General features: G+C 38.1%; 1 protein-coding gene across 1 annotated transcript; it reads left to right on the top strand.

The window, feature by feature from the left end:
* The first annotated feature begins 84 nt into the window (after positions 1–84).
* LOC115420151 (G-protein coupled receptor 22-like) lies at positions 85–21865 on the top strand. Its single transcript, XM_030135391.1, has 2 exons — positions 85–456; positions 17724–21865. Exon 2 carries the CDS (start codon positions 17830–17832, stop codon positions 19366–19368), a length of 1539 nt encoding a protein of 512 aa, XP_029991251.1. The 5' UTR covers positions 85–456; positions 17724–17829; the 3' UTR covers positions 19369–21865.
* The last annotated feature ends 4128 nt before the right edge of the window (positions 21866–25993 follow it).

The following is a 25993-nucleotide window of genomic DNA, read 5'->3' as shown; positions in this document are numbered from 1 at the left end:
GCTTCCTTTTAATTATGTCCATCCTTATTGGCTGCTGTAGCTCACTGTATAATAGTCAACAAACACAACTGTGCGTTTTTATGACGCAAGTGTATGAGTTCACCAAATTACACTGGAGCTTTAAAGTTGTACCTCAGAGTCAAATGCCTCCACCACGTTTGGAGCTTTGATGTAAATGACCTTCATAGTAGCTGAGGCGCCTCCCTCCTTCAGTAAACCGAAGCCATCCTGAGTGCGCGGTGCTCTGCCTGCGGACAGTGCACCCCCAGTCCGTCCGTCCGTCCGTCCGTCCATCCTTCCTACAGACCTGTGTTTGTTGCCGTCAGTGTCCCCCTGGTGAAGCTGCTGCTGCTGCTGCTCAGCATGTTGTCGGCTGCTCCACGCACATTAATGACGCTTCCACTGCGCGCACAGGTTGGGAGCATGGATCTCTGAGCGCACGCACCGTTACGAGAGGTAAGAGCGCGTTTTTGTCAAACGAAAAAAATATTTTGATTAAAAATTAGTAAATACTCAATTATTCTTGCAGGATTGGGAATTTTACTGTAAAAATGTGGAGTCTGGGTGAAAGCTATAGGCACACAAACTTCAATTTCCTATTAATGGAAAAAAAAGTGTCTCTGTAAAATATGAATTTGCACTTCAAACTTTTACGCAGAGTGTTTTTAACTTTTAAGATTAAAATGTTTACACATCAGATGTATTTTCTGGTTGCCTTATTGTATCTTTGTTGTGATGGTTTCGTTGCATTGCGCACAGCTCTGCGCGCCTTTTGGCTGCACAAGCTCCACCACTAAATATCGATTTCACAGAGGAACCTGGGTTTTATTAGAAACCTCGGGCTGTTTGTGGGAGTAGGTGCTTGACACAGTTACGGGCTCTGAGCCTGTGTGTTTCTCCCACGCTCCTTTGGGAGTCCTCACTGCAATCCGCTGGAAACATCTCCACATGTAGCCTATACTGTACATCAAAGTGTGGTTGTCTGGATGATGCTTGTTTGCATCTGTGTTTACATGTGTGCCAAAAGCCCAGAGGAGCAGCCTGCCATATCTTGTAAATGTCCCATCCATGTCTTAATCTGCCTTCACACTCCTTCAGGGTGTTTTCATTGCTAAATTATGACTTGATCTTTACTTTCTTTGCAATATTAAGGCAATCACACAACTACACCTTATTATTCACTAATTTGGCACCTGAGAGTCCAGCTTAATTGTTGATACACTTGTTTTACCTTAATATAAAACACAATATTAATTTTAATTATGTATTATTATTTAATTATTCATTTTCTTTGACTAATTTTATCCAACTTTTGACAATGAAGTAACCTTTAAGTGTTTACCTGTGCCAAGGAGCTTATGTAACCAGAAGGTCTGTTCGCTAGTTTGTCTGTCAACAGGATTAGATCCCACAGTCCTGCGATTCAATCAAATGCCCTACCTGGAAAGGAGTGTGTGTGTGTGTGTGTGTGTGTGTGTGTGTGTGGGGGGGGGGTTGTGCCCAATTTAACTGACCTGCATCCAAATTTAAGGAGTTTGTCCTTGGCCCTACCCTTTCACTTAGTTTCAAGAAAACTGGTGGAGTAGTTTTTACATAATCCAGCTCATAATCAAACCACTTGTTGAAGGTGATAATTGTAGGTGTTCTTAATATGTTAAGATTGTAAATAGAGTGTCTAAAGTTCACTATTTTAATGAATTTCTAAGCTAAACCATTATATAGACAGTAGATAAAAACATCACATAATAACTTTATACCTTCATAAGCCTCATAATCAAACTCATCCATGTAGAAGAAACGCTGTGATTTCAACATCCAACTCCATTCTTTTCTTTTAGAACTGTGTCCAGAGGTGAAAACAACAATGGCGCTTCTAGCTTTTATCAGTTTGTCATTTTCTTTAGCCCCTTTTCCACAGCCCTTCTGGTACGGGAATATTTCACCTTTATTCCCGAACGACGTCTGTGTAAACGAAATGGTGGATCATTTGGTCCCACCTCTGTCATGGCTCTGTAACGCCTCTGGAGGTAGAAACAGAGCCATGATAAAGATGGAATCATAATTCTGGAACACTATGTAAAAGGAACACCTCTCATTCCGCAACCAAGGTGTAACATTTTGATGATGCATTATGTGTGCGATCCCTGTGCTCGGGGGATTTAAAAATGAGTGCGGGCCGTGTACAGTAAACAAACATATCAACACAACCAGAAAGATGTCGAACTGGGGAGACGCTGAGATTCACCAGCTGTTGCCACTTTGGGCGGAGGACTCTGTCCATGCTAGCATTTGTGAAAGACTCTAGAGAGGTTAGCCACACTGCTATGTTTAGGGTATTTCCGATGAGCAAGTTATACGTCACACTATAGGCTATGCTGCATCACAGCCCCTTTGATTCTGGAACGCAGGTCCGCTGTGTAAAAGTCCAGCCTGTCTCACCTCTGTTACTCCTTTGGCTTGGCTGTGGAAATCGGTCAATGGTGGAAGAAAAGATGGGATCACCATCTCACCTTTTTTCCGGAATCTCTGTGTAAAAGTGGCTTTTGACTTTTAAAGCTGTTTCTTAGGAGGTCTCATCACATCTTTTTACTTTCTGATACTTTGGTTAAAGGCCTTGTGACAGTAGTTTCTCTCACCAACAGAGTGACTCACTACTCCCTCTAGTGGTCACACAAATCCACCAGATCATTGATATGAATATATTCAGTTCATATTTCTACCATCTATACATTGGCATCTTTGGCAGAACTTGAGAGCTTTTTATTCCTAACACTTAAGTGATAATTCTAGGTAATTTTAACATATTTGAAATTAGAAGTCATCGGTTTTTTTTGCTTGGTACATGCAGCATTTATTCTTGAGCTGTACTTTTCTTTTATTATGGCGTTAGTCGTGACCAGTGTCCATCAGAGTCACGTCAGATGTGACATTTTAAAGCTAATGTCAGAATCAACAGCCGTCCCCGACAGATTGAGATGTATTTATCTTACAGCTCATGAAGCTTCCATCTCTGCTCTGCATCACGAACAACAATTTTTTTAAAAAACAGAAAGAGGGAAGACAAAGGAAGACGGGAGAGCTGAAACTTAAGAGACAAAAGACGAGATGAGGCGTTTTTGAGGAGGGAGGGGCTGGATGCAACAGTGTGGAGGTGGAGGAAAAGCAAAGAGAAGAAAAAGGGAGAAGTGTTGATGAAAGCGTTGGGGCCTGAGCTGTGTCTCTGCTGCAGTGTCTGCGTGTTGTGGCTTTGATTGTGAACATGAAGGAAGGAAAGCAAATCCTGCTGGACACAGGAAAAAAAAACACTAATGAAAACCACACACTCCCGCTTCTGCACAGACTCCATCAACTCACCAAATAGATTAATTGGCATCTAATTGGCTCTGTCTGCTGCTAAGTAACATCATTTTCACCTTTCTATCCATCATGTGGCATCTGTCAGCTGAAACACACACTGTATTTTATTTTCGTCACTGTGTTTTCTTTTCCCTCCTCTTTCTGCTTTTCAATGGATCGCTATTTCAGGTCCATATTTCAGCTCGGTGATAAATAATTCAAGTAACAGGACAACACAAAGGCCTTCAGTGCAAGTCTGGATGCTACGCTCCAACCTGCATGGCCCATCTCATGTTTGGAGAGTCTGAATAATGAATTTGTTTCCCAATAACAACTGTATCCAGTCAATGACTCAAATGGCAGTTGGTTTGCCAATTCCCTCGCCTCTGCAGATGTCATTTAAAAATAAACATGCATTAAAGATGAATCCCCTGAAGACGCTCTGAAGAAAATGCAGTTTTGAGAGTTTCGCTTGGTTTTCCTCTCCCGCGCCTCTCAGCCTGTATTCTCCTTTAGAGCACTCTGCGTATTGCTCAATATTTTATACTGTTTCCAGCTGGTCCTGAACTCCATTATGGAATTAACCAAAATATGTATGACTCGGAGAGAAATGATGATAGGACACATGCAAAAAAAAAATACTATGGATGGAGCATTAGCAACAATTAAAGACAATTAAAGACTATAAAAGAATAATGTAGACCTCTGACCCTGCCTGTGTTGTGTTAAAACTGGATTTAGTATTAAAAACTGGGTGCATTTGACAGTGCATGTGGGTGTGACATTGGGTAATTACCTCTTACATTGTCCAGAAACAGCATCTGAGTTGGTCGCTATGATTGAAGTGCTCAGTTTTTATAATTCATTATTTGACCTCAGGCTTGAAATTGAACAAGCCATTCAACATGTTTATTGTTTATGAGGGTCTCCATTTCCTGTGTTTTAACCCTTTCATGCACAGTGTTATTTAAGCTTCAGTTAACCAGTAAGCCAATTATTGTATTATGTATTAGTTGTGGGTTGAATATTAAATTAAGAAAAGTTATTGTTTGAAACATGAATTAAGTTATTGATAAAGATGTAAAAGTACTTGAGGGGTACAATTAAATAAGTTAATATTTCTTCCTACTCCTTGTTGACCATGCAAATTCAGACTTGCTCATACTCGAAGACAGATTCTTAATTTAAATGTTATTACCTCCGCCAGGAGGTATTGTGATCACTTTGCTTTGTGTGTATGCGTGCGTGCGTGTTTGTTTGTTAGCAAGATAACTCAAAAAGTCATGGATGGATTTTCATGAAATTTTCAGGAAATGTTGATACTGGCACAAGGAAGAAATGATTACATTTTGGTGGTGATTGGGGGGGCAGATATGTCTTGGCGGAGGTCTGCACTCTCAGAGTGCTTTTCTTGTTTTCTTTTTGTTTTATTTTGTTTCTTTGCATCTTCGAAATAAAGAAAAAATAAATAAATAAATAAATAAATAAACCAATTAAAACTCTAATATGACCAATAATTATTCCAAAGTAGCTGCAAAACCAAATTTACTACATGGACTGTTTGATTAATTGATAGTTTTTCCTACCAGATATTATTATTACCACTTATGTGTTACATTTACTACAGTTAAATTTTTAGATTCTTTTAGAAACAAGTGCCAATTAAACATACTCACACCAACCAAATTAAGTCAGTACATGCATTTCTGTTAACAGACAAATTTGGCAGCCATTTTTCAAAATGGCGGTCAGCTTGGAATTTCTAGTGGGCATTCAGGCAGACTTATCATGCATGCACTGAGTAATCACTGTACCACGTTTAGTATCACCATCACCAGTTTATCATGCTGCTTTCTATGATGCTGTACAATTTTTACCTGCTCTATTTGCTAATGTAAGGACCGACATGTTTGGGGTTATCCACAAAAATCCACAGACAAGCTGTAGGTCGGACATAGGTCTGTAATTCCTGACCTTTGTCAAGCCCCCATTAACAAGCACAATCAGGAGCTTCTTCTGTTCATTCAATTGTAGACCATGGGTTATAAATGGTCTTAATTAGCTGATGGAGATGGATTGGTTGTCATGGAGATTGATCTGTTGATGTGCTGCCAATGTGATAGAAGTAAAAGCACAAATGAGAGACAAGAAGTGGACCTTCAGATGGAAACTCATTTACATATATACGAGTAATCTCAGATTCAAATCTTTCCTCACATGATAAATGAAAAAATAAAAAAAATGAAAACACAGGCCTGAAACGTGCCATCACATGTGGAGTTCATCACATTTAAAGCTCTGGAAAAAAAAAAAAAAAAACTGACCACTTGTTTTCTATTTATGGGAGTGTGTTTCAGTGAAAATAAACATTTTGTTTATTCTAGGAACTGCTGGCATGTTCTTCACCAGATGCTTTATGCCATTCCTAGTCTCCCATAACCAGACCTTCCTCTACACTTTGTTAGTGACAGGGAAAAACTCCCTGCTTTATTTGGGCAATTTGTGTTTCCTTAAACAAAAATCACCCTCACATAGCATTAAACGCTGCAACAAGGCCTTTAGAACATAGTGTTGTGAAGAAGCTGTTACTGTAAAGCATTTGCACGTGAAGAAGTGACGACAGCCTCACAAATGAAAAGAAAAACACATAATACATAAAAAGACGTGTTTTTTTGTCATAGCTGTCACTGCAGCTTGGAGACTGATGTTCTTTCACGTGGCGAGGGGGACTTTAAAATGGTAAGGGAGGACAATGTTAACTGAAATAGTCTATTCAGAATGTAGGACACTCCTGATGCAAAGCTCAGTTTTCTGATCGTCCATCCTCCTCTTGATAACATTCCAAAGGTTTTCAGTGACATTCAGATGTGGACACTTGGTGCAAATGCATGACAACTCATGACTGAAATTCAGGATTACTTCATCAAATCAAGTGAAAGCATCAATGCTGGCTTGTTCTTGTCCGTATGTGCTTGTTTTCTTTGCAGTATTTAAGTATAGAATTATGTTTTTTTTTTATATTTCAAACATTTCAAAATTTTGCAAATAAATGTGCTAAATGGCAATGTTTTTATTTAGAATTTGAGAGAAATGTTTTAATATTTTTAGAATAAATCAAGTGCTCACTTATACAAAATAGTAAAACCAATGGCCTCCTAATTTTCCAGATCTATGTGTCTATATTTCATTCATTTTCTGAACCCGCTTTATCCTCACTAGGGTCACGGGGGTCGCTTGGAGCCTATCCCAGCTACATAGGGGCGAAGGCGGGGTACACCCTGGACAAGTCGCCAGTTCATCGCAGGGCTGACATATAGAGACAAACAATCACTCTCACATTCACACCTATGGGCAATTTAGATTAACCAATTAACCTATTAGTGCATGTTTTTGGATTGTGGGAGGAAGCCGGAGTACCCGGAGAGAACCCACGCAGACACAGGGAGAACATGCAAACTCCACACAGAAAGGTCCCAAAGGTGTTGGAATCGAACCCAGGACCTTCTTGCTGTGAGGCACGAGTGCTAACCACTGCACCACCGTGTCGCCCGTGTCTATATTTTATTGATTCAATTATATGATGTAAAATGGCTTCTCACTGTGTCTGTGACATGCACTCCAACTTAGTTATTAAAGTGTACCTGTAGTGAATTTTCATTCCTAGCTTTCTCAAAAGATCATGCATAATACTAGCAGTTCTGTTTTATCCTGTTGTCAAGTATGTACGAGTACTAAGTCACTGCTCTGTCCGTCAGTCATGGCCAGCAACATGTGTCGTCCTTCACGGGCTGTTCCAGCACCGGTACTGACGAACCCTTGTAGTATAGTCCCATTACCTGGGCTGAGATGGACTGGTCACTGACCTTGTGCAGCAGACACCAGTCTAAGATGACACATTATCGCCCAGTGCTGGGTCACATCTCTAGGACAATGGTGGAATGCATAGCTTACAGCTGCACAAACAACAAGTGCAAACGTGTGCTTTCCACTTAATCTGTTCGCTGACTGCCACTGGAAACAACGACAGGTACGTCACTTATGGCCACCAATGCCCGCTCCCATATTCTGCCCATGCATGTAGTTCACATAATAAAAAGGTCCAGTGTGGTGCATTTATGGCCATTTTTTTTTTCTTTTACTGAATTTGCACCTCTCTTGCTTATAAATAATACACAAAGCACAATTAACCCATAAAGACCAGTGCTACTTTTATGGCAGTTCCCCAATGAATTTTTCTCTCTATTTGACCTTTCTTAAGGAATTTCCATTTATTGTAATATTATCCTCTGTATTTTGCACTTTTTTCCAGTGAAAATCTTGTGTTTTCCTATATTTAATTTACTGATCATGTAGATGTTCCTAAAAACTCAGATTAAAGTCGAGGGTTATTATATCAGAAACAGAGAAAACTGAAGAAAAAGTGAGTTTTTCAGTAAATTATTTCAATAACTGAACATAAACCCAGTGCTTCCCTCCACTGTCATCGATCCAACTCCATGGGTTTTACTGGTGAATCAATGCTGTAGAAGATGATGATGTTTCCATGTTCACTATGAAGCCTCTGAATGTCCAAATGGGTCATATCTGATGACCATGAAAAGTTGAATAACTGCATTTTACACTAATTATTTGCATGGATTGATAGGATATGTGGATCAAAAGGTATTAAATATTTTACATCAGTAGATGATTTTGTTCAATGGTGGATGTTTGGGTCTTTATGAGTTAATGTCATAAACATGACCAGTACAGGTATGCGTTAAGTATTTTAAATAGAATACCCTGCAAATTATTTGGTTCTTACCAAGATTAAAAAAAACAACAACTTAGATTTAGAAGTGTTAGATATTTATCTTGTTTTAAGAGTTAATTTTTTTATTTTAAGCGTTCATACATCTGTAGACATGCTTATTTCTAGATTTAACAATCAGAATTTAAGAAAGCTTGTCCAGTGAAATTATCTTGCTGCATGGACAGATATCCTCCTGAGACCCACCAATGCATTTTTGTCCTCTGTAGGGGACAAGAGTTTTACAGCTTTACTTGGGGAAAAAAAAATCCTGTCCACTGCAAAAGACATTCCATAAAAAAAATGAAACAAAAATAAAAATTGTATTTGTAAAACTGTTGCATCATGCTTTTTCCAATCAAGACAATTATTTAATTAAAAAAGCCAAAACATTTACTTTCCTGGGTCTCAGGAGGATATTTCACTTGTTTTGAGTACCTTTTCCCTCAGATTTTGTGTTTTTATCTTGTTTTTAGACACCCCTCTTTTGCAGTGTGCTTATTCCTTCATTTGTCCACTGCCTTCAAAGACAATAGAAATAAGACAAAACAACGTAAATGTACATGGAAGTCATGCCTCCATTTGAAAGTCAAAGTCATGCACCCTAACAACGGCTGTTTCACTGAAGGGCTGACATTTGAAAGTCAGATTTAGCACAGAATGCAGTATTTTCAGTGGTAATAATCCCTGTAATTTGCTGTATTATACTTTAGGACTGCATTGAAGGACACTCGTTCTGTTTACCTACGGCTCTAAGATCACTCAGACCCACCAGGGGATCTGTTGTGTATTTGTGTCTGTGTTTGTTCACGCAGTAAAAAAAAACCAAAAAGACGATAAAAGTGAAGATGCGCAGTGGCCTACGAGTGTTTTGTATTGACATGACATTTTGTACTACAGAGAAAGTCCAAATGACAGCTTGGCGTCTCAATAGAGAGTATAATTAAACTTCTGCACTCACTCAAGCTGGTTGGTATTTATTGTAAGGAGAGAAAGTACACATTGTGTGTCTTTATACTCCAGTCTTTCTGTTTTGTCACTGCTCACCTCCTCACACCGTGGGCCTGAATGCTGCAGTTTCTATTCTTGTTTGCTGCTTTGTCCTGACTAATGTGCTGTTAGAAACAGAGCTGCTCTGTGCTTTGTAGTGGCATCACTGTGACAAGTGACTGAAGCCGTCTTTTCGACATAAAAAGGGAATGATCAGACCCCCGGAGGCCACAAGAGTGAAGCTGTCTACAACTGTCACCATAATGAAACTTTAGTCCATGATTAACTGTCACACATATAACGATTTAAGAGTCATCCTGTTCATTTTATACAACTGGGATAGTATAAGTCCAACACTTTATCTATACGTCAATGACATGATGATTTTGATAAAGATGATTTTGAAATACAAAATTAAGAATATACAGTGTGTTGTAGTTCAAATATTTGAGCACATAAACTCATCTATTTGAAATGAGTTTAGATGCATTTTCTGTGGCCTGTTAAAAATACAACTGTCATTTATCTTAAAATCAGTACAGTACATTTTCTGTGAAGTTCTCAGTATCTATCTGACAAAATAGTTGAATTTCTTAAGTTATTGTAAAATGTGATTTCAGTATTTTGCTCCAAAGTAATAATCACTAAGAATGTTTTTATAAATGTACATAATGTGCATAAAACTAATAAGATTGTTTCAAGAAAAAAATATTCACTTCATCTTAGTATATCCATGACTTATTTTCCAAACGAAGCAAATAAATATTTAATTTTAAATTTTCTTTTTTTTTTTTTTTTTTGATCAAGATCTTTTTTATTTCAATTTTCAAATGTACAAGGAGAAACATACAACTTGAACATGAAACTGTTGTATCCAGTTCCTATCCATCTGCCCACCCACCCCAATTACTGGGCCTTTGTTAAATTTATATACAGCCAAACATAATATACTTGCATACAAAAATATATAAACCCCCTTCAAACACATGCACAGACACATACATACATACAGACATATACATATACATATACACACATGCACATTTGTAAGTTCACATACACTTAAATAAATAAATAAGGGGAAAGAATATTAAAAATAAATGAATTAAAAAACAAAGTAAAAAGGGACACAGATATTGGAGTTACATAGATATGTTGGTAGCTACCATACTTTCTACAAAGCTGATAAATGGCTGCCAAGTGGCATAGAATTTTATGGTGGAACCCATATATATATATATATATATATATAGATTTTTCTAGGTAAATATGATGCATAACCTCTCTGATCCATTGTCCATGTGTGTGTGTGTGGGTGGGTATTCTTCCATTTAAACAAGATTAGCCGCCTGGCCAACGAACAGCAAAAGAATTTTAACTTTAATAGTTATTCGGACTAGCGGCGTTGTACCCGTGGTGCCACTGTGCGATAGCATGAGAGGCTAAAACTGCCCAGCATACCTCACAACATTTGAATACGGACATAAAATTGTGCCTAGTAGATAGTCAGGTAATGTTTCTATTCATTTGGCCGTTTTGGCGGTGATCAGGCCTGTGAAGGCTGAGAAAAATCCATACAAACGCCCTCCTGTGCTGCAACATCGATCAGACGGACACAAAGCGTGCGTTATATAGTAGGATTACTACATGTACTACATGATATTTTAGAGAATGAATATAATATCAACATTTTGTCTTTAATCAGAAATGTAGTCAGTAATTTATCATATATCATATTCACATTTTACTCCACTTTAAAGAATGAACCACTACTAATAATACCTGAAAATAGTCTTTCCTTACAGCCTACCAGGAGGTTGAAGTGATAGACATGGATGAATATGTTCAGAGAATAGTGAAGTTGAGAGGTACCGTTTCTGACACTGAGAGCAACATGTCCAAACCATTTCTCAGACCAGTCTTGTTTAACTGTAATGTCTTACCCACTAGAGCACATGGATAAAAATCAAATCACTTTCATTACCATAAAATCATGCATTTAAATATGTATTCCCCACAGCTTTTCATGTACTTTTCTTCTATATTCCTGGCTTCTCACTATTTATCATTTTGACAACCTGTTACATCAGCCCATCCCAGAGGAGCAGCGAGATTATCTCCTCTGCCATTCATCTTTTTTAATCTTTGTGCTGCTGTTGCTACTGGGAAATGCTGATGTGACTATCGCTGTTCAATTATAGATGCTATACAGTCTCTTGTCACTTACTACTGACGTCCTAACCAGGGGGAAAACGGTTGTAGAGCTCCATCACTTTGAACTGAAGACACGGCAGCGGTGGACGTCATACACCAGTTTATGAATTCACTCCTCTGCTGTAGCTTTGATGCATGGTTAAAGCAAAAGTTGATCCATTATAATATTACATCATTCTATGGAACAAAGAGGGTATTGTGTAATAAGGTCCTGTGATTTAATTCTTTATTCATTTCATGCACTTCAGATGATTTCCAGCTTTCCAGAACTGTTGCATTTCTATGTGGATTTTTAGTCAAGATGGCAGCAGACACTTATTTCACTAAAAACACAACATGGCTTTTGTTTTGATTGCTGATTATTTCATCTTGATTTAGCTTTTTTGCCAGTTAATGAGAGCAACAAACAAGCATCCATACACAGATCACATAAAAATGATCTATTACGCATTTAAAATATTACCATATAAATGAAGCTAAATGAGATCAAACAGAAGGCAAAGACATTCCTCCTAACTGCATCAAAAACAAAGGATTATTAGAGATTAGAGGCCAGATGTGATGTCAAGCGCAGATCAAAATGAATATGTTTACATATTTAATATGTTTATGTGTCAGATTTTTGCAGGCTGCTCAGCACAACCCAGTCAACATAGTTTAATAGTGCAATTTTTCTTCTTGCGGCAAAAAATAATTTCAACTTTACTCTCTACTCATATATCATGGTTATAATTTTAATCCACCCATTTATCAGGATTTTTTTTACCCTTCCTCAAAGGGCAGGAGGTGGATGGATACATAAAATCCTGACATGAATTGTTTTTTAGGTTTAGGCAATAAAATCACTTTAAATAGGTTTATAAAAAGGCTGTCGTTGAGTGTAAATATTCCAAGTTACATTTTAAGTCACGTTTTATCACATTTTTTTGAATTATTCTCAATTAAACCCTGGTAATCTCCCTTTAACCATAAATTCTGCAGCTGAGTAAATTTAGCCATAAAAACTGTCAAATACTTACATTTGAACGTAGTTTATAATATATACATATGTAGAAATGTATATGTGAGGAATCCACTTCGCTCTACATTTCACCTTTCCTAACCTAAGTGATTCATTGCCATTTTATATAATATTATACTCTGCATTTTTCAGTGAAAATCTGATATTTTTCCTGTATTTATTGTTCATAGTGTTCATAGGTTTTCATAAAAGCTCAGAATAAATTCAAACTTTATTATATCAGAACAAAAAAACAAGTTAAATACATCGTTAACAGAATACAAAAACAAGCATCTACAACCACTGTCATTTGTCAAACTATGTTTTTTTTTATTGGTTAATCAATGTCGTAGAAGATGATGGTGTTTCCAGGTTCACTACAAAACCTCTGAACATCCAAATGGGTCTCATGTGACCAGTGTTGTGCAAGTTACTTCCAAACTGTAACAGATTACAGATTACATGTTACTGTTATTTAAAAGTAATTCCCTACCTTACAATGTTACTCAGAATTGTAATGCGTAACATGACTCCTGTATTACTTTTGAATCACATACAGACTCGTCATAAATGCATTAGTAAGTACTGAAGTAATCAGTTACCGTAATGCATTACTTTTGTAATGTGTTACTCTCAACACTGCATGTGAGGGTCAATATAAAGCTGAGAAACTGCATTTTACATGTTAAATGCATTGATAGGGTTAATGGTTCATTTTACATTTTAGATCAGAAAATGCTTTTGGTCACTTGTACCTGTTTAGGTGTTTGAAGTTATCTTGCTTATTAACTTGTTTCTATGATTAAATCTGCAAGAATACAGCACTGTTTGCTACAAAAAATCACTTGTGTAAATTATATTATATCAGATAGTTTCATATAGTATCAAACAGTTTAATGCACTTACACTTGTAGTTACTCTGGAAATACATGGACATTTTTGACTGAATTTCCACATTAATACTGGACTCTGGCCCAGACTCTGGCAGATCTGCACAATTAGATGCTGCACAATTAGACAAAAGAAGAAGATGGCCCTAACTATCATGCATTATGTCATGAAGGTAGCGCTAAAATTTGGCTAGTGTAGTGTGTATCTGTATATTTTTGGCATACTGCTGAATTTCAGGTTTGTCACATACTAGATACTACTAGATTACATAGATACAGTGGCGTAAAAAAATTATTAGACCATCAAAAGTCATCAGAAACAATGGTTAGCAATCAAGTACTAACTCCTGTGTGTTTCATGTGACTAAAACAGACAGAAAAGAAAACATACATGGAATGCCTAAAAGCACTGTTTTTGGCAGTACAATGCCATAGATACTGATGTATGAACTAAAAAAAATCATTTAGATTTTGGTTATTATCAAGAAAACCACGGAAAATGGCTAGATATCAGCTCTTAAATAAAACTCTTACAAGCTATTTTTGTTGTTATCATCATATTTGTCCAAACAAATGTACCTTTAGTTGCACCAGTCATTAAAATTAAGAAGAAATTGAAGAAAACAAGGATGGTCTAATAATTTTTTCCACGACTGTACACCATTTTAAGCCCAGCCCACATCCCAGTGATCACACGACTATAAAACTAATAAAATGTATCTTGTTAGTTCCAGACCTAATCACCCAGTATTCACCTCTCTGTTAAATTGTGTGACTTTTTTCCACTTTTGACCTCATTACTTTATCGAAGATTAAAGGATGGAGGTGTTGTTGAGAAAGTGCTAGCACTAATTAAAGCTGTCACCTTGACATGACCTTTCCGCAGCCCTCTGTATGTCAGGGTCGTTGCCTTATACAGCAATAGAGGATGGTCACACACTCAAGCTGTGTGTGTGACACTCCCGAGTGCAGGCAACTTAATTAAGAAGAAGCCATGTTGGATGTAAGAAACACACCTGCTTTCACACTCGCCTGCCTCTGACTCACAGCACTTTTATCAGGAATGAAGCTGCTGCTCTCTGCAAAGGGTTTATGTGGATTTAGAAATGATCAGCATGGTACAAGTCAGAACAGTAAACTAGTCCTGAGATGCTTTGCTACTCAGAAGGATTTACACAGATTCAGGCTTTTTTTTTTCTGGTTTCTTTTTCAGGTTTAACAAGCAGCCTGTGTTTAAAAACAGTATATAAAACTAGCAGTGCTCTCCAGGGTCAGGTATGAAGCACGATGGGTCAAAGCAGAGTCATATCGATTGATTTTCACACTTGTGCTTCACATAAATGCACTGACCTAGTCAACCTTCAATTTATTAAGATGCTAAACACACACAGAAAACAGTGTATAGAACGAGTATCCAAAGAAAGATTACAATAAAAGCCAAACTGCCTAGAATACAGAGGATATAAACCGGTCCCTATTACAGCTCCACTTTCTGTGCCTTGACTTCAATATTGTTTTTCTGCTTTTACGATGATAATATCTGCTCACTGCTTCAATGCTAACCTGAGCAGTTATTGTGCAGCTTTTCACTCAAGCGATCACAAAGGAGTCTTTAGGGATTGAAGTGGCCTGTTGGGGGCTGGAGGGAACCAGGAAACCAGCGACAGTTAGGGGAGGGGGAGACTTAAGAGTGGAAAAAAGACACCTTTGCTCCCTGGGACATCTTGTTTACCAGTGGCTCTGGCTTACACACTTCTTTTGTCCTCCCTTGCACTTAAGCATTTCGTCAGAGCTTTCTGTTCACTACCACCAAGCCTTTTTGGAGGCCATGCATCCAGGTGATGCATGATCTCTATTTTAAATCAAAATCAACTCTACAGTTGGTCCGAACCCCCTGCCCCCACCTCTTCATTTTCTGTCAGCCTCTGGAGGCAATCAGACAGTCTGATCACGCTCAGACCAGCTGGAAACCTCCAGCATGAGTCAAGAAAAGTGGCTGCAGAGCTGCTCTCATGCACACCACCAATTCCTCACTTGCCAAAGAGCCTTTTTTTTTTCTCTACACTCTGCCGTGTCCCTCCTCCCTTACATCCTCAGAGACATCACTGTCCTTATAAAGCTAAACCACAAATCTACATACAGTGTATGTTTCAGTTTCTTTGTCACCAGTTTTGGCAGTGTCATAAAAACTTGCCTCTTGTTTCCACAAAGTCTATGATTTCTTACTGACTTACATCACAGAGAATAGTTTAAGGAGACAGCCGTTAATCTTAGGGGATTTCCATTTCCTCCCACATTTCCTCTGCTGTTTACAATGCCCAGGGAGAACAGGAACATATGAAAGTCACCAGACAAGAAGACGCTGTAATATGGATTCTCAGAGGCAATATGCAGTACATCAGCAGCATTCGTAGCACTTTCCTGTTGACATTTCTATTCACAATTTACAACTTTTACATGGGAATGTGATGGTCCTAACGTAACCTCTGTTTGTTGTGATCCTTTATTTTCTCCGTATGGGTCTTTTGGCTTCTCTCTCTGGTGACCAAAGACCTCTGTGTCACACACTTCAATAATATGTCACCTGTGAACTCATTAATCTAGACCCTTGTAGTGTAGTTGCTATGGTAACAGAGATGAGGAAAACATGAGGCTATCACTCAAACGTTTCGTTGCCAGAGTGCAGAGGTTCTTAGTTGCTTTGTTGTGCTTGATTTTGTTTTAAAGTCTTCACACTGAGATTTGCACCTCTTGATGAATTTAGGTGAAACTAATCTGTGATTGCTCAATTGATTTCCTCCAGGTGCAATCAGTAGTCACCTCCTAATCAATGATGAGCATCTGTGTTTTACACACTGCTTTAATCTCACAGCTGTCAATTCAACAATGACACACTGAGTGGAGTGCAGTAGAGGCTGTCTCTATCTGAGACCATTAAAAGTCATCAATGATAAGTAAGCGTTAGGAAACGACAGAAGACTTAACTGACTGTGTGGATATCGAACTGCACTCAGTACTTTGCACTCTTTATCAAACTGTTTACTGAAGATATAGTTAACTGCAGTGTCTCCAATCTAAATACAAACATCTCTCTTGACCAAAAAAATGCTGAAAAGTTTTAACTCTACAAGAAATTACTAAAAGGCAAAGTAAAATGAAAACTAAATGTCATCAAAATTGCTGTTGTTGGTATTTTTGCGTCGTTACTTTGCCTAAAATAAGCATTAAACAGGCTAAACTGTATTCTTACATTTCATACCCAGATTAAAAACTGTTGTTTCTTTAAGGTACATTTGAACAATTTTCAACAAACCTGTGACTTCTCTCACAAATATAATTGACCCTTGATGTTGTGTCTTAAGACTGTATGTGTTCTTTTGAAGAAAAAATAGATTTGGAGATATGCTTATTTCATGTGCTGTGAAGTTGCCATGCAACCAGTGAAGAGGCAGCACAGAGGTATTTGAACAGGCAGATAAAGAACTGTTGTTTTTACATTGTGTCTGCGTATGCATTACGTAAACAAGATATACTGTTTGTTAAACACGGAAGCTTATAGGTGAGGATAGGCATATTTTTCAGGCCTGGACTGAACCAGATCTTTATGATAAACTGCAGTGAATGTGTAGTTGAGTTTCCTCCTTCCCTGTATTCGTACCCTTGTCGATTTTCTTTTTTTTGACCTTTAATTAAATCCAGAAACAATACTGCAGTTTTCAATATAGCCGAGTAAATTCAACATAATAAAACAGGCAATGAAAATAATCCTTAGGAAGAACTGCAGTCTATATCAGCTGAGACAATTGCTAGAAGATACATGTTTAACGATTGGTGTAATATTTGAAAACTGTGAAATGTGCTTCTGTAAATCCTGAATACATAATTTAGTTGGCTTAAATGAGGTTACAATTTGCATTTTGTTTGTCTGAGAACATCCCCCTAAAAGTCATGCTTGGATGTTTTTATGTTATTTTTTCCCAGAGAATCACCTACTATAAACTGTTCTAAAATGAAATAAAAGTCTTCTACCATGTCAGAGTAGATTGAAGTAGTCATCAGTTTGCTGGAAATGTTGCAGGAGTTAATAAATATGTTCTTTCAGCAGTAAGCACTTTAAATAAATCATGTAGTCTTTTACAGCTGCCAGAGCAAAGATCATAACCAATTTTGTAAGTTGCTGAATGTGTTGTTTTGACTGACCCACTGAGAGGGCAGTTGATTGCTCATATCACTGATTACTTAGCTTCATTTAATTTGGCCTTTCCCCTGAGCTTCACAAAACATTAATGATGGCTTCCTGTACTGGACTGCAGTTTGGGTAGCTTGTAGTCTGGTCTCTGGCTGCAGCAGCGCCAAAATGGTAATCGGAGATACTGAAGGTTGGATTGATGCATAATGCAGCATCTGCCCAATCTACACGGTCTGGAGCTGATATATGAATTTTTATGGTTGGAGATAGGAAGTCCATTTCTCATCTGTCTGCTTCATGTTTGTGTCTCCACAGCATTGAGCTGTTTATTCATCCCTGCATCATGGAGGCTCACCCTGGTGCATCATGGGAGCAGATCAACCATGTGACAGATCTATTATATGAGAATTGAGAAGTCATCATGGAGACTGACAGCTACACCTCAAGCCTTGCCACCACTGACGGGGTCGGTACACTGGAGGTCCTTCAGGAGCAGGGGGGAGGGGGCTCACCCAGCAGCACCGCCTCCTGGTACATGCCATACTCGTTGGGTTTCCAGGTGTCCCTCACTGCCATCCTCATGCTAGAGCTGGTGTTAGGTTTCAGCAGTAACCTCACAGTACTGGTGCTCTACTGCTCTCAGTCTAATTTAGTGGACTCTGTGAGCAACATGGTGACTGTCAGTCTTCACGTCCTGGATGTGGTGGTGTGCGTGTTGTGCCTCCCCCTCACTCTGATGGTCGTGCTGCTACCTCCAGGAACCAACCTGGCCACGCTTTGCTGCTTCCATGAGGCTTGTGTCACCTTCGCCAGTATCGCCACAGCCATCAACATCCTGGTCATCAGCCTGGACCGATATGACATTTCGGTCCGACCGGCCAACAGGCTTTTGACGACACGCAGAGCGGCGCTGCTCCTGGCTGCTGTTTGGCTCACATCTATAGCTGTGTTTTTCATCCCGTTTTTCGAGGTGCAGTGGTCCAATGAGGAGGGACCAGAGGACAGAGGGCAGGCGGCACCTTTGTCTTTATCTTCTCCCAGTATCAGTGCAACTGTGGTGCCAGCCTGGCGCAATCGGACACTGCTGTGTGTAGGTGGGCAAGGCTATCACACTGGCCTGGGTATGTATTACCATCTCATCTTGCAGGTCCCCATTTTCTTTACCACTGTGGGAGTCATGCTGTTCACCTACTCCAGAATATTGAGAGCTTTAAACATCCGCATCGGTTCCCACATGAAGAACACACGCTTTAGGGCCCCCCCCTGCAGAGGGCACCACATCAAACAGAAAAAAGACCAGAAGAAAAGAAAGGCAGGAATTAAAATGACTGATAACGAAGAGGCAGGAGGCGAGCACTGCACCACAGATGGGACCAAACAGCTCAGCCACCCTCCCCTCATCCCCTCACCCACTCCCACCCCCACTGCTACCTCTCCCCCCGCCCTGTCCTCTTCGGCCCCACTTGTCGCCTCTGATAAAGGCGGTGCCACCCCCATGCCAGCCTCCATGGGCGTCCAGGCCTCTGTGTCAGCCATCATTGCTCTGCGGCGAGCAGTGAGGCGGCACAGGGACCGGAGAGAGCGTCAGCGTCGTGTGTTCAGGATGTCCCTCATCATTATCACCACCTTCCTGGGCTGTTGGGCTCCTCTCTCTGTGACCAATGTACTAATCCTTGGTGTTGGCCCTAGCGATGCCCTGGTCAGCATCCGCCTCTGGTTCCTTGCATTGGCATATGGCACCACCGTCTCCCACCCGCTGCTTTACGCTTTTACTCGACAGAAGTTACGCCGTGCTCTTCGCGCAAAGGTTAAGAAGCGGGTGGTTTCCTTGCTCCAAGTAGATCCTTCACCAGGTGGAACTGTCATACACAACTCCTGGGTGGAGAACAGAAAAACCAGCCGGCAGGTGCGGCTGGAAGCAAGCGAAGGTACTGACCGCTGTCTGGCAGAGCCCTTGTGAGACTTATGGACTTCTAATTAATACATGAAAAGAGCCACAGGTGTGAGACAGGATGAAATGCACTGGTGCATGAAGCCAGTGTAGGAAATGTCTCAACCTCTGGGAGATGTTTTAATGTAACCACCAGCACAAAGGCCATGCTAAACACGGCTAGCATTCACCTCAGGCTGCCGTGGAAGCAGGATGTTGTCATTTCTGTGTTGAGCACAGCTGAGAAATATCATACGACAAGAGACACAAGTGTATATAATTTGTACTCTGTCCCGTGCTGAGGTCTGTTTACATATGGAGTTGTATGATAGAGCGTTCTCATGGTGGTGCTTACATAACTGCTCCAAAGAATGTTTAGCCAGCAGATGATCTGATCTGCCACCTACTCAAATGCTCTAAGGCAGCTTAAAAACAACTCAAATGTTGGTACATTTTGAAAACATAAATACAGACCCTTTGAATGTGTTTGATATTATCTCTGCCTTAATTCTGTGCTGAAAGTTTGGGCTAGGTGACATCTGGTGTATTCTGAACAAAGCAGGAAACACCTCAGCTAGCATAGAGTAATCACCACCAGACATAATGATGAGAACTACATGAACTCTAAAGATATTGAGTTAATGTGTCAGAGTTTAGGCAGAAAACTCCACGGAGGACTGATGTGAATTATAAATAAGTAGATACATATGGTCAAATGTTCCAGTGTTTGTATGACTCCTAACAAGGTTCCATCATATACAGTAATGGGATCAGTTTTGCTTTCCCAAGTGGTGTAATAGCTAAGATTTTTGTCTGTTGCTGAAAAGAATAGTACTTTAAACAAACTAATTAGAGAGGATAACTTTTTTTGAAAATATACGATATACAGACAATATAAAAAGAAAACCTTTTGGTGCAATGCAATTATTTTGATACAGAATAAATGATAATGTCACACTTAAAGGTGTGGTTTGTAAGATATAAGGGATTTGGTAGGATCAAAGTATAATGGTATTATAATATAATGTCATCATTATAATATAATTATGTTATTATTAATATATAATCACACAAAATGAGAATCATGAGTGTTGTTATTGTCTTAGAAACAACTATCTAGTTTATACTGAAGGAGCAGGTCTCCTCCGCAGGGTCTGCCATGTTCCAGAACCATGTTTCGTGTCATTTTAAGTGACATTCAGTGGTAAAGTTGCATGTTCCAGAACAGTTCATACAGACAGTGGTGAAGTTGACAGTTTAGTTTTTCTGGGATAATGTGACACCTGACAGCTCCATGCAGGGAGTTTTGGTTCACTGAAATTGAAATGTTTTGATATGCCTTCCAAAGTAAAGATTTTCCATGTGGACAGGGAAAATGAATAGTTTAGGAAACAAAAGTGTCACACACCAATTCACAAAAAAACATTGTTTGTTTGATAGTGTCATGTGTTTTTATATGTCTATGTCTCAAACAACAATGACAATAACAGATAGGCCTATATAAAATAAATCTGTTTTGTTAAGTTTAATAAGACCTTGTAACCTCAACAGATTTAGGTCTTTGGGCCACTTTATTACCAGCAGTACATCGCAGTTGATGATGGGACACATGCACTGTTGTTGTAGCAAAATTTAAAATATTTTAGGTTGTTAAGTCATCATTTTAAGGAGTGAAAAGTGGAGCTAATACTGCAGTTTCAAAGGCGGCTGGTTCAAAAATTCAGATACAGATGAACTTTATTGATTCCAAGGGGGGTATTTAGTTTTTTCATCTGCTCAATAGAAAGAAAGAAAGAAAGAAAGAAAGAAAGAAAACTAAACAAAAATGATCAATCTGTGAACCAAAAGTGTGTCTGTGATATAAGAGGTATAAAAAAGGTATAAAAAAAACAGTTAAACTTCCCTCACCCCCCCCCCCCCCCCCCATGACAACTATACAGGGCGTGAATTGCTATATAACTCTCCTGTTTTGATTATGTTGAGACAAAAATTTATTAGGTATGATATTGACAGCTGTGATTGACAGGGGAGTGACATATGTGGCTAGCATTAGCTTAGCTGCTAAGTCAGACATTCAGAATTCTTGTTTAAAACTTATTTTTCTCCTTGGCAGTCAACTCTACTATAGTTGTATTTCAGATGTTACACTACCAATATGTCAGGGGATTCTGTCACGTTTATCAGTGCTTAATTAAAATAACTGGTGTGACTTAGCTATATAAGCTAATGTTATCATTAAGTCCTATTGAATAATATGGCCCGTCAGCTAGCCTGTTAATTAGCTCAGGTAGTTGTAATTAGTGTGTTTATACATTTCATGATTTTGACATTACTGTAATCAAACACAGTTGTATGTATTAACATTTAGTAAGTTGCTGGAATTACATGATGGTGTTTTTCTTTACACTGTTAATTAATGGCTCATTGCTCTCAGGGCTTTCTGGTTTTATCCCACAGTTTTCTCTAAAGCCACCTTCTTCATAAACAAATGAGTGATGTTACAGAGAGTTCATTCATCATTTATACAGGGTGGGGAAGCAAAATTTACAATGAACATTTAGTTGTTTTTTTCTCAGCAGGCATTACGTCAATTGTTTTGAAACCAAACATATATTGATGTCATAATCATACCTAACACTATTATCTATACCTTTTCAGAAACTTTTGCCCATATGAGTAATCAGGAAAGCAAACGTCGGAGTGTGTAATTTGCTGAATGCACTCATCACACCAAAGGAGATTTCAAAAATAGTTGGAGTGTCCATAAAGACTGTTTATAATGCAAAGAAGAGAATGACTATGAGGAAAACTATTACAAGAGTCTGGAAGATACTATTAAAGAAGAATGGCAGAAGTTGTCACCCGAATATTTGAGGAACACTTGCGCAAGTTTCAGGAAGCGTGTGAAGGCAGTTATTGAGAAAGAAGGAGGACACATAGAATAAAAACATTTTCTATTATGTAAATTTTCTTGTGGCAAATAAATTCTCATGACTTTCAATAAACTAATTGGTCATACACTGTCTTTCAATCCCTGCCTCAAAATATTGTAAATTTTGCTTCCCCACCCTGTATACAGTCTATGGTCTAATATTACTTAATTCACTGTGTCTGGAGTTAAAGGTCCACCAGAAAAATGTTCCATCAGTGCATTGGTAGTCATTTTTGTGTTCCGATTTGCATGGAGATATTATGTAAAATGAAAAGGGCGGGGGGGGGGGGGGGGGCAGCTCAACATGGCACATCCTGTGGGGGTGACCTGCTTTCAGGAGATTATACATAAATGAAAACATAATTATCATGAATATTTGATTTCTGCAAGATCCTGCTAAATCTTACAAACTAAACCTTTAATGAAAATACAACTTATTTCATGATGATTATTTCAAACAGCATCATATTTCATAAGCTCTGTGGTTCAGTTTGAGGCTAATGGCATGCTGAAATTACCCCTGTACATGCTGTATATACTGAGTCAATCGAAATTGATCAAATGTGAAATTCAGCAGTGAAGTCACTTTGTATGTGATTTAAGGAAGATTTTTGTAGATTAGAAGAGTGTTTCAGATGTCTTGTCTATGTGGCGGCACTCTCACATCAAGTCCCACAAGTTGTTTCAACCTCAAAGAAAGACACCCACCAATCACTGCAACCAAACACTGATTTAAAGGAGGATTATCAGTAGTACTAGATCATGCTGTGCACTTCATTCTACCTGAGTGTATATTCACTGTTCTTATGCTGTACTTGCACCAGGGCTCATTTTAGAGACCACATGATTTGTCACACAGTTAATTGATGCATTTCTGAATGTATAATAACAAAAAAATACATGATTTTGTATATAAAACACTGTATGTACACCAAGAATATGCTATTGTTTCTCCATGGTGTTTTTATTTGATTGTATCACAATGCAAAGATGAATGGTATCAATAAATATAATATTTTGAGGTCTTGATTTGCCTTTTTTGCTCTTTGCTCATTTGTAAATTCATGTGTGCAGTCTGTTACTGTACTCCAAGGAAGCAGTGTACATACAGTCCTGAAACTACAAATGCACTGAAATGCCTGGGGTCTGGGTTCCTGGTTATTTCTGTTCTGATCATGGTTGAAGCTGCAACAGCTGCAATTTTTTCTATATAGATCTTGACTTAAGAGGAGACCTGCTGTGAGGAAAACAGCGTGAGGACAAACGCAGCACTGTCCTTTTAGCTCACATGATTACACCCTCTGTAACTGAAGGGATATATGCAAACATACATATATATACATATATACATATGATAATATGCTGCAAAACATATACAAAAATCATATACATATGATAATATGTTGCAAAATTGAAGAACACTATGTCTTCTTCTTGAGTATAACCATCCATTCTTGTCCATAGACATCCACAGATAAACGCAGTTTAAGCTGGTTGAATGTCGTCACAAAAATTGTTAAAATTGATCAAATTGTTCATATCAGTTGATACTGATGATTATCACAATAAATGTCATATGATTATTTAAGTTTTAAGGCTGATATTTTTGTCCAATGTGAAGACAGAAGATGCCAGTTTTTATTAATGTCAGAAAAAATTTTGTAAAAGACACAAAGTAAAAAGATGCAACAAAACAAAAGCAAATGATAAATACTGAATTAGAAAAAGAATAACATAAAAGATAAAACAAGTTGACAACAATGTAAAGGGTAAAATAATGTCAAAGACAAAATAATACAAGAACTTAAAAGATAAAACAAGTGAAAAAACAACATAAAGCATGAACCAGTAAACATAAAGTAAAAAAAAGATACAGCAAAATAGAAACAGCATAAAAGACAAACAAGAGAAAAACAACACAAAAGTCAAAAGATGAAACAAAGTAAAAAAAACAAACAAAAAAAACAAACAAACAAATTATTAAATGACAAAATAAGTTGACAATGTAAATGCCAAAAGTTGAAAATGCAAAGGAGGAAGCAAAGTTAAGAGGTAAAAATAAACAAAACAAGACAACAAAGATGTCAATACAAAGTACGATGAAAACAAAGTGGAAAAAAAAAATGTAGAAGATGCTACCAAACAAATACAATGTAAAACACTGATTGAAAATGAGAATCAGTTCTCAACTAACTTACCTGGTAAAATAAAGGTTATTGAAAATGTAAAAAAAAAAAAAAAAAAAAAAAAAAAAAAAAAAAAAATATATATATATATATATATATATATATATATATATATATATATATATATATAATGCAAAACAAGTTAAAAGCAATAAAAAAAACACAGATAGGTGAAACAGTACAAAAAACAAAACAAGATGAGAGAAGACAAAATGATACAAAAAACATAATAAAAGCAAATAACAAAATGTGACAGAAACAACATAAAGACAGAACATGAAAAAACGACTAGTTGACCACAATGTACAGGAGGTGACAAAGCAAAAGACAAAACAACAAAAACCAAGTCAAAGACAAAATTAGATGAAAATTATGCAAAAACATGCATTAAGACAGAACTGATGTAAAAGACACAAGACATTTCAAGCACTTCTTTTGATACTTCTCTTTGCAATATTAAATCATAATTAAATAAGTGTAATCTTCTTATTCGACTAGATGAAAACCATGTCACAAAACAAAAACATTGAAAGATTTTGTGGCGTTAAACTCTCCATAATTGCTGTTATGTGTTGTTTGTGTTGCACAAAATCTGCATTTTGCTTATGTGCATTTGTGTTATGAGTTCTCAGTTATGACAATCAAAACCAGCCAATAATATCATGAGTAGGAGGTGCTATTTCAAGCATTGTCTTGCCAGTGTTGGTATGCTCAAATCAAACTTCCCTGCAGATCTGCCTATAATGTAAGAGCTGTTCTGTGCAGTGTCAGTGGGTGAATCTGTGTTTTCCATACTGTATGAGCCCTCAGTGGGCACCAGCATTTACCTAGTACCAGCTGGTCATGCCATGCTCCTCCCAGTACAGCTATACAGTTCAGGCTGGTTCAGAAGCTTCACGTTGAAAATTCTGCGTGGGCTTATGATTGCGTGGGAAGGCGATATCACAGACCTCTGCAGAAAAGGAAAAAAGGTCATCTATGTGGGATGAAGCCTGCAGGGTGAGGTAACTCACCACCACTTATACCTAGCCTGAATAATCAGGCCACTATTTACCACTTAAGATGCATTTACGGTCCACTTTAGTATTAGTTTCTTTAGGATCTAATGAAAACCACCACACTCCATGCAATACAGATAATTGCTGCAATCATGTTTCTTGTTTTAGCTTAAAGAAAAAAAAAACAAAACTCTACAAACTACCCTTTGCAGCTGCAGAGTTCTTATACATTGCAGATGTCATCACCTGTTTTGGTTCTTATATTTTTAGCATTAAAGTATATATCATACTTATATCTGCAATGCTACTTTGGAACATGAAAGCTTGTGCGTGGCTTAAAAGGCCATATGTACTGAAAGAAACTGGGAACCTCACTGTGTTCACAGCACGATGGTAACGCACAGTCTCCTACAAAGCTAATGGGTGATGCATTAGATGAACTGCTGTGCCTTTGCAAACTGTAACTTATGGAACACACAACACTGAGCTGACCTCTTGTGGACATAGTCTAGCATCACACTCAAAAGACAAGTGTATAA

Source organism: Sphaeramia orbicularis, chromosome 5, assembly GCF_902148855.1.
Source record: "Sphaeramia orbicularis chromosome 5, fSphaOr1.1, whole genome shotgun sequence".
NCBI classification, from domain to species: Eukaryota; Metazoa; Chordata; class Actinopteri; order Kurtiformes; family Apogonidae; genus Sphaeramia; species Sphaeramia orbicularis.
The sequence above is the reverse complement of the archived record's forward strand: the minus strand, read 5'-3'. Positions and strand labels throughout refer to the sequence as shown.